General features: G+C 50.2%; 1 protein-coding gene across 1 annotated transcript; it reads left to right on the top strand.

The window, feature by feature from the left end:
* Nucleotides 1–10: 10 nt before the first annotated feature.
* Nucleotides 11–9,491, top strand: LOC122373870. Its single transcript, XM_043352266.1, has 12 exons — nt 11–397; nt 707–789; nt 918–1,030; nt 1,288–1,423; nt 3,437–3,552; nt 4,833–4,934; nt 5,265–5,325; nt 5,708–5,836; nt 6,203–6,508; nt 6,874–7,013; nt 7,419–7,510; nt 7,852–9,491. The coding sequence occupies exons 1-12, from the start codon at nt 361–363 to the stop codon at nt 7,884–7,886; spliced, it is 1,350 nt and encodes a 449-aa protein (XP_043208201.1). The 5' UTR covers nt 11–360; the 3' UTR covers nt 7,887–9,491.
* The last annotated feature ends 310 nt before the right edge of the window (nt 9,492–9,801 follow it).

The raw sequence follows: 9,801 nt of genomic DNA, 5'->3' as shown, positions 1-9,801 counted from the left end.
TCAGCTGACTGTAACAACGCAACGAATTGCACGTAAACAAAATGCGCGAGGAGTGTGGGGAATAGGCAAGGGGAATAGGTCGGATAATTTCTATGGCGGGAGAGGTTCAACTTGTTCTCTATAAATTCGAAATTGGTTAGAACGCTGGCTTTTGACAAGTTTGATATTGATACACCCTTTCACTTTACGCTTACCACTGTTCTGCTCAAGTGTGGAAAAACTCAGAAGCAGAAGCGAAAGTCAAAACTGAAATTTAAATCAAAATGGAAAGGTTGAAGTGTTGCCAATCCTTTTAGTTCATGGTTCTACTACTTGGCCAGACTTTTGAAAGGACTGTACTATCAAAAAAGGTTTGAAGTTATGTCTGTTTCACATCCTCTTCTAAAGGAGCTCAAAAGTAAGTTGTGGATGTTTTAACCATGCGTTCGGAGAGCATGGAATATTCACCGTCCCCGGGAATATTCCCCGTGCCGCGTTCGGAGGCGTATCTCTCTGAACAGCTAATCTCCGGAAATATTCTGCGCGCATGGAATATTCAACGGATTCCATGTGGAATGTGCCTCTCCGAACGCACCATAAAATTGACTTCCTCATATTCAACCAACTGGTGTAACCTGTTTTGTATGTTTTTTTACATTATGAATTGATAACAAAGTTTCCCATTTATTTTATGTTTCAGCTGAGCCCATAAATGTCATGTTTTCAGATTACGTGCTGACACTGACAAAGGACTCCCAAGAGCGCAATGAAATTCTGGATGACCACCCATCCATGCTTCCATTCTGTGAGGTAAGTGGAGCAAGGACTAAAGGTTTGCTTTATTTTTAAGAAGGAAAGGGAAAAATGCACTGAGTACTTTTCCTTTTCCTTTTATCAATTCTTGCTCCCCATCCAAAACATTAATTTCTCTACGACAGGTGCTGGAGAAGATATTCCGAGAAGGTCTGCTGGGCCCTGTGTTCACCCCATTTGGAGCCACCAAGAAGGACTACTGGTCTGTGATGGAGTCAGTGTACCAGGAGAGGAACAGGTCAGTCAGGCTAAGGTCACTAAATTATGTAGGAGGGAAAGTTGGAAACAGTTCAGCCTTGAAGAGAAGCTAGTTTATCACAATTATGCATGAGACTTACTGAGTCAGCCTACCAGGAGGTGAACAGGCTATTCATGGGCATCCTTGCATTGAGCTTCCTTGTCAGCTGGTATGTTCTCACTTAGGTATACTTCGTTACAAAGTCTCTGCCACCCACCACCCTTTTCTCTTACCACCCATTTTCCCCGTGTCGCCAGCGTATCGTCCAGTTTCCACCATGCCGTGGAGGCCGTCCAGAAGAGCCAGCGGGTGCACACACAGCAGGGCCGAGGCCGACTCTTCATACGGTGTGCGCTCTTCAAACGCTGCCTGCACGTCCCCGTTGAATCGCTGGTGAGTACGTGATTCGATATTGGAGTTTCTTTCGTCTGGCTTGCCATATAGTCTGTAGAATTGTAGGTCGATGGTTCTCAATCGTAAGAGTCGATTTCCCATCAACCTCGACCTCCTTTGGCTTTTCTTGGACCTTTCTGTAGATCTTTCTTCGGTGACCTGCAGGGCATGCAATTAGCGGCGCATTGGCGTAAAAAGTTGAGTCTGAAAGGTCCGCAGGTTACACCTCGGGAGTTCGTGTATTCATTCCCGTTCGAAACGTCCCCGTAACGGGCTACGTAATCATAAGATGGCCTCTCATACATCTGACCATTCCTTACGAAAATGTAATGCTTGCTGGCCTTTGTCATCGTGACTTAGTGACTTATGTTTTTCTGGTATTAACTGCGTTTCTTGCTACACTTCGGGAATATCCGAGCCACTTACATTAAATTACGACAGTTTGGTTATTTTCCCCCGTTCGTCATACCGGAAATTGAATGTGGTTCAGTTAAATGGACAAACCAAACAAAGAGCCCGGGTAACTGTCCGGTGAGGACCACAGACTGCGGTCTACCGTCTGCCCACTCGGGTCGCATTAGTCTCGGTTCGGTGCGCTGGAAGGGGAACGGGTAGCGCCGCCGACCGCAGTGCACGTCGGCTTCCGGTGATGAATTGGGACGGTAGGTGGGATGTTTTCATGTGGAACACGCTACCTTACCACGTAACTTATATGCATGTTGCTTATAATTCATGTAGCTTATGTCTGTAACTTACATAGGAGGTGCATTTTGCGTCGGTAATGTGGTAAAACAGGTTCAGTGGTGTAAAGGAGTGTTCAATGTCATGATGGGAGCGGATGTTTGCCGTCACGGTCTTTGGAGCTAACTACTTATCGGGGTGAGGTCATAGATAAGCGCTGGCGTAAAGGCACGGTCTTGGGCACGGTATCGTCCTTATTTTATTTTTATTTCCGCGTGCTTGCTTTTAGCAAGATATCCCGACCGTCAATATCATTGAATATGTCGACATGTCCATAAGCTCTTTAAATGTTTCCAGCCTGGAGCTACCGTAAAATGATTGCCTGCGTAATTACTGCCGTCACCGCTGCATTGTCTGCCCAACAATACCCCGTGTCACCGTAACGCATAGTTGACCTGTGCTGCCACCGTAACGCCGTATTGTGAGCTGCCTCGAAATGCGTGGTTTGTAGCGCCGGGAGTCGGACGGTCGCAGGTTATAGCTCACAGTCGAGTCAGGTGTGTCTTTGTTCGACACACTCGCAGCTGCGAACTCGGGCCGGAGACAGGTCGGTGGACTAAGTCTGCACAGCTGTCAGCAATCGTGGACACTCATGGAGTTTTTGTCCGTGATCGTGACATTTGCATTGTTGTTTACCGTTGGTTCATGTTGATTTTATCGTGCGTTTTTTTGTGTCGCAAAAAAGTTAATAAAATATACAGGCGTGCTTCTGATAGTATGAGCCGACCGAATTTATTCTAAGCTTGGTAATACTCAAGATATACATTGCAATGCGTTTCAAGCCGGTCCCGTAGCTCAGTCAGTAGAGCGTTGGACTCCGCGTGGTGAGAGCACGTGTCCCGGTTATAACAGGCCGGGTTCGAAGCGCGACGGGTGCTTGACATTTATGGGCCTCCTGACAGGTATGATAGCGGTTGGTGGCAGGCCATAGCCAGGCGAAGTCAGTCAGGGGACCGGCCGTGCGCGCCTATGTGCCCATTTGGACTCCAACTCCCCCCACCCCCCACCGAGCGACATCTCCCCCCCCGCATATACGTCACAACGCTCTCCGTGTAACCATACCTTGACCTTTCCCTTCTCACCTGTCAGTACTCTGCGTGACTCCCCAGTCCCCACCCCTCCCCTTTCGTTCAGATCCGCTACGGGCGGGTCTCTGCACTGTATAACCGACTTGACCCCTCCCTTCCCCCTCCTTCGTTCAGATCCGCTGCGGGCGGGCGTCTGCCCCATACGACCGACGTTACCCCCCCCCCCTCCCCCTCCTTCGTTCAGATCCGCTGTGGGCGGGCGTCTTCCCTGTACGACCGGCGTGACTCTGTGATCGGCCATGAGATCCTGGCAGAGATCTGTCTGTCTCTGCTGCGCCAGGTGTCACTCATCAAATTCCGGTGAGTGGTTCAGAGAGGGGGAGGGAGAGGGTCGGGGTGGGAATGAGATGGATAGGAGGAGTCGGTGGGGGATGGAGGAAAGGGGCGGGTGGGGTAGAGACGTGGGGGGGGGAGTTCGAAGCAAGGGATATTCGAAAGAAGTGAAGGTAAGCATACTAAAGAAGTGAGAAAAACGGTTATTATGCCATTATTTCTTTTTGTGAAGATTAAAATGTCCTGCATGACATTTTTCCAGCATCAAACACGCTTAATATTATTGAAATCAAATTGAAAGAGGTCGTATTCAGTACAGCTACGACCATTTTACTCATGGATCGGCTGTGTCCAACTCCAATCCCCCGCTTGAGGTCCTAAAACTCCGCTGTGCTACCTCTAAAACATGCCGATTGTCGAGCGTTCGCTCGGCCAGAGCTGCTCCGAATTCCATTCCGGCGCAGCCGCGGCCTGTCCGTTGCCAAATCGTCGTGTGACCGCGTACCCCTGCAGCGTGAGAACCTTTCCCGATGCGCCGCCGCCGCTGCGGAGAGTGCAGGGTTTCGGACTGAGCCCCGTGTCTGCAGAGGCAGGGCTCGCAGCCGGTGGTATGGGGGCTCGCTGCAGCATGTAGGAAATGTTTCGGACTGTCGGCCTGTCGGGCCCTGTATGATGGAATGGACTCTGATGTGAATCATATGCTGCAGTGAGTGAGGTTTTTGTGTTCGTAGTGTGCTCAAGGTTACAACGTTTTTTTTTTAAAGTACGCGTATGTGAAGCGTGTGAGGGAAAAATTTGCACGCTAGTTCACCGCCTCACTGCAGTGCAAGTAGACGGAATCTAGCTTGAACTGAATGTTGCAACAATGGTGTCGTTTGGGTGTTTATAAAAACGTGTTGGCGCAAAATGACCTTGTAGTCGGCGCGCTCTTAAGCCCCAATAAACAAACAATAAAAACGTGTTGAACAATGCTTTGTGTGTATTGGTACGCTTTCATTTTTTAATAATGCGTGTTCGTTAGTTTCTCGTTTACTGTTGAGGTAGCTCATAGCTAACGTAGTTAGGATTGGGAATACAGGAACATAAACGCGTTTACAGGTTTCCCGCAACTGGAGTACGATCGTGCTTTCGCAGTAATTTTATCAACCTTTACAACCTACCACGCGCGAACAGCAGTGTCCCGGCAAAATTAACGCCCTCCCTCGCACGCATCATTTGACGTCGCTGAGTCATGACTATGAGCAGACTGTTTGCACCTGTACTGACACCTCCCTTCCCCCTCCCCCAACCCACCTTCTCCACGACAGATTGAACCTGCGTAACGCCTGTTTTCTGGACGAGACCTGGCTGCTGCCGCTCTACCGGCGCTTCGAGTTCGTTCCCTGCGAGAGGCTCGGCGTCAAATTCGGGTGGGTGACGGTAATAATAGCCGGGAAGTTTGCTGGAAAACGAGGCACTTGGCATAGATAAGCCTGGTTATGCTGTCTCACTTTTGTGGGTCACGCATAACGTGATTGCGGTTTCATCATGGTTATTTTCATCTTGTAATTATCGGCTTTATTGTTTCCGAATTCCATTCACTTAACACAGAAATGTTCAGCTCCAGGCCGTAAGATGCATGAATCCCGGACACATAAGGCTTCGTGAGGGTGTCGACGGACTCTCAGCTGAACTGACTGACACCCTCCCTCTCCCTTACCCTTACCTCTAACCCGTCCCTTTTCGTCCGCCGCCGTCAGGTTCTGCAAGTCGCGGGTACTGGTGGTAGACGTGGAGCCCAACTCGGTGGCCGCCGAGGAGGTCAGTGGTAGCCGTCGGACGGGGAGAGAGCGGGCTGGGACGGGTGTGGAAAGAGGGCGGGACAAGAGGTGGCCATTACGTATCGATTCTCCGTTGACCTTGAAGGTTCTTTAGTTGTGTGAGCGCTAATGACGATAAAGTGGTCTCCATAGCTTCTGATTTATTGCCAACTTTGCTCTGTTATGCCTGTTACCTTAATTCCAGTCATATACTAGTGTTTTCTTAGGCACACAACACCTTAAACGAATTGGGTGACCAACGACGTGTAAAAGGACCGCACATGCTAGCCCCGACCCTTCCACGATCCACAGAGTATCATGTGTAGCATGTGTACTTACGCAACCAACCATGTGTGCCTCTCCCCCCCCCCCCCCGACCACAGGACAATATCGAGCCCGGTGATATAGTGGACGAGCTGTATGCCGAGTGCTGCTACGGAATGCGCCGCGGCAGGGTCTCGGCACTGCTGAAACTCTACCAAGGCATGCCCATCTACATCAGCGTGGTCAAGGTAAGTCGGGGAGACTCGATCTTGCGGTGGAACTGCAGCGTCAGGGTGGTGAAAGGGGAACTAGGCGGGGGTGGAGTGTAGACTCGAGAGGGGGAGTTATTAGCTGAGTCAGGTTCGATCGATGTTTAACTACGTTTGAGGTTCCGCCTGCACATACGCAACCAATCGAAGTGTGACGACGATTTGTAGAGACGAGTAAGTATTTGAAGTATTGCTTCCGGAATTTATAATAATCATCTCGATTTGTCGGGTTCATGAGTCGGCTTTTGTTGTCGCGTCTGGTACGACTCTATCGTTTGATTTATCGCTCTCCCTCCCGTCCCTTCGTTACCGTTACACACCCGCTCACACTCTGCCTTTCCGCAGTGTCACTCTGCCACGGGAGACCTCTACCCACCGGCCATCCCGCTGTTGGAGTCTCTCCGCCTGGACCTGGCCCAGCTGACCGCCGCCTACCAGTCGCGGGCGGCGCAGCGGCGCCGGCTAGCCGCCTCTGCCGACCGGCTCGACCGTCTGCCCGACGATCCGGAACCGCCCGACGAGAAGGCGCCCTACTGCGCCGGAGCGCCCGTGACCTACCTGGGAGCGGGGTTTGTCGGGAACAGAGGAGACGTGACGGTGATTGAGATGGGGGTGGAGAATGTGCTGAGGAACCAGCCGCAGACGCAACAGGTGAGGATGATGGGAGGGAGAGGATGGGATATGGATGATGGGATGATGGGAGGATACGAGGGATGGGGAGAGACGATCGAGAGAGGATACGAGGGTTTGGTGGTGTTGAACGAGATGGAAATCTATTATTGTGTCCACTCTGTTTCAATATGATTTAGGTATGTTGCAGTTGTGTTGGACCCGACTTCGTTAGTGAATTAGTTATTGAGTTACTTAAGTAGAATGCTACCTAATTTGTCAGGTAGCTGAACTGATCTGTCCAGTCCGTGTTTATCTAATGTTGCCGATAGGTGCTTGTTGGGCTGTGGTGACGATGCTGATATGTTTGAAGCTAGTGGCACTAATGTCACTGGTGTCGTTCTCAGGTGCAGCTAGTGCTCGGCGAGATGGGTGTCACACTGGTGGACCGGGCCTCCGGAGAGGTGGTGCGGAAACACAGCTACACGGAGATCGCCTCCTGCGGACGGCGCAACGACCGACTCCGGTACTTCGCCTACGTGGCCGGGTCAGTGACCTTCCGGCGTTGGATCGGTTACCTGACCTGGTCGGTCAGTCATTCCCCTGTGACCTGTGACCGGGTCGATGGTCTTTCCTGATCCGATCAGTAGCCTGTGGTCGGTCAGTGTCTCAATGACTGTGGCCAGTTACCTGAAGCCGAGTTGGTGGCTTTCAGTTAATAAGTCGAGTTAGCGACCATCAGACACTAGTTGGGGCAGCGACCTCTTTATACAGAACTGTTCGTGTCCACACTCCTGATCCCGGCGCTAACTGATTTGCTCTCTCTTCGAACGCCGTGGCGCTCTCGGAATAAGCGCTCTTCTATGTAGTGCCCTTCCCACGTCGTTCTCGTAATGCCAAAACTGTCCCTTTTACACCATTCTGACGTCTTGTTCTCTCCCATCGTCGGCAGTGAGACGTCGTGTAACATGGCGCGCTTCTTCTACTGTCACGTGTTCGAGGCGCTGGACGAGCAGCAGGCCAAGGACGTGCTACACGGCATCGGTGAGGCCGGGAGCGGGGAAGGAGGGTGGCGGGAGGGGCCGGGGGAGGGGCGATTACAGCACTGAGGTTGGGCGATTGTTTTTGTCATACTAATTCACGAATGGGAGGATTTAAAAACGTCCGTTCGACAATTTCGGTAAGGTGATGGCATGCCTGCTCTGCTATAAAATGGCTACTAGTGCTGGGATATTTGAGGGTACAACAGGCGACACCTGTCGGGAACTTAGCACGACCGTAGATTCAGCAAGGGAACTCGCTGTATGGTTTGAATATATTGTAAAGATCCCCTTAATTCCACAATATTCTGCAGCCCCGTGACCGTCTGGCTCTCTTCGTTCCAGCCGAGGGTTTCCGCAGGACGCATTTCGCCGTGTAGCAGCCACCGAAACTGCACCGAACTTCACACCATGTTGCCTGAAACACGTCCGAACGACGGACAGGCAGCAGCTCAGTAGAATCTCACGCCGGGGTGCCTCGAATTGCCGGTTTTATACCAGACGCAAGCCACCAGGTGAAGGAAACGTCAGTATTTGCTTTCCTTCTACGCAAGAGGGGACGACGAAGTCCGTCCAGAGGCTACCTTGACCGGCAGAATAGTGTAACGTGGCGGACGTTGATTGGCTGATGATGGGGATGAAGCGTCCTGATTGGTCGCTTCTGGTGTAAGTCCGCCAAGGGGTTGATGAGGGAACACTAGTGATATCGAAGAAGACCGAAGTAACGAACCATTCCGAGACAAACATTCGAACTGTGCAAAGCAGCCTCTTCCGAGTCAAGAGGCATCGACAAAGCGCGAAGCGGTGATAGCGTTTAAACTAGTGGTGTCAAGAGTGGGGTGATTAGTTTAGCAAAGCTGGCACCATCTTTGCGTAACGGACTCACCGCTGTTGTGACAGTATTTCAGAAGGATGTGACACGGGACATCAAGTTCACGACTAGTCACGGGGGCGATTGAATGCGAAGGGTTTAGCTGTGGATGAGAGGCTACTGTGATTTATAACCATTGGTGAAAACTGTGGGATAGACAGATACGCACATTTACACGCACGGGTGACTGATTTTAGGGTCTAGTGACTGACGAAGCTTTAATCGCTGGAAGCTAATAGAAGGGGTGATGCGTATTTTATTTGGTGCATACGCTTAAGAAGCGAGTCTTACACGTTATTTTATTTTCGGGTGGTGTGTTTAAATAACGGTTTGTGTTAGCATTCCGGGTAAAGCATAGTTTAAATATAGCGGGTTATATTTATTTTTATGCTTATTAGGATGCTAGGTTATGCTTAGTTGGTTGGGTGTTTGGTGAAGTCCATTGCATAATTATGGAACAGTATTTTACGCTGGTATTAGGTGTATACATCGCCTTTAGGTGTACACAGCGCCTTACGCGATGTCCCGTTGTACGTTTGCTAAATCCCGCTCAGATGAGGATCATGCGAATTCTGTCGATTTACACGCTGTCAAAATAGCAGTGATTCTGCTCTTGTTTCCGGAAGTGTATTTCGCCGTCTATTATTAGCCTACTCTGATGTTTAAATTTGTCAGTTCCATGTTAAAATCGACATTGTGGGGTTTTTCGCTAGCCGAGTGCGCTCTTTGGATCCCCAGTTATGAACCACTCGTGCTTCCTGATGTTTCTGCTCAGTAGGAACTAGGAAGCTCCGTGCGTCCGGGCTGCAACTTGAAATGACTGAATCTCCTGCCGCCGCGGAGCTGTGACGTCAGAAGGGGTACTGTTCTCGGTATGACGTCACCGAGGGTGCTGTGATATTGGCGATAACGGATAAAACTGTGTGACGCTCGATCGAGCAGACGCTCCGCAGCTTGGGCCTTTGTTGGCCTTGGTGCACCGTTTTTGCACTGAATTTGATTTCTGAACGTGCTTGCACTTTTTGGCACGATTATAAATCGTCGAAATTGCGTACACAGCGATCACTATATGCACCCCGTGTGTAATAGATCAAATATATGAGTGAAAGCCTTATATGAACCTGTCTGGTGAAAAAGTCCAAAGTCCGGGTTCTTTTATTTCGAAGGATATGTCTTGTGCCTTACCTTACCCATGGGCATCTCGATCCATTAAATCGCCAAGGTATGACTGATAAGGGCCACGGATCTGTGCAGGGGCCGAGTAAAATCTTGTAATCTTGTAATCTAAAAATAAGTTATCTTGCAGGGGTCAACAGAGGTAAGGTTCATGCGTCGCGATTCATTTCGACTCGAGTCGTTCAACGTCAACAATGACGAACTGGATAACTTTGTGGAACGCAGCTTAGCAAACAGATGCATCTTAT

Source organism: Amphibalanus amphitrite, unplaced genomic scaffold (assembly GCF_019059575.1).
Source record: "Amphibalanus amphitrite isolate SeventyFive unplaced genomic scaffold, NRLGWU_Aamphi_draft 001565F_arrow, whole genome shotgun sequence".
Taxonomy (NCBI): domain Eukaryota; kingdom Metazoa; phylum Arthropoda; class Thecostraca; order Balanomorpha; family Balanidae; genus Amphibalanus; species Amphibalanus amphitrite.
Note: the sequence above shows the minus strand (reverse complement) of the source record. Positions and strands in the feature narration are given on the sequence as shown.

Coding starts and splice junctions, on each gene's coding strand:
- LOC122373870 (XM_043352266.1), top strand. CDS start 361: ATGTCTGTTTCACATCCTCTTCTAAAGGAGCTCAAAA. Junction 398..706: donor TCTTCTAAAGGAGCTCAAAA/GTAAGTTGTGGA, acceptor TCATGTTTTCAG/ATTACGTGCTGACACTGACA. Junction 1,424..3,436: donor ACGTCCCCGTTGAATCGCTG/GTGAGTACGTGA, acceptor TCCTTCGTTCAG/ATCCGCTGTGGGCGGGCGTC.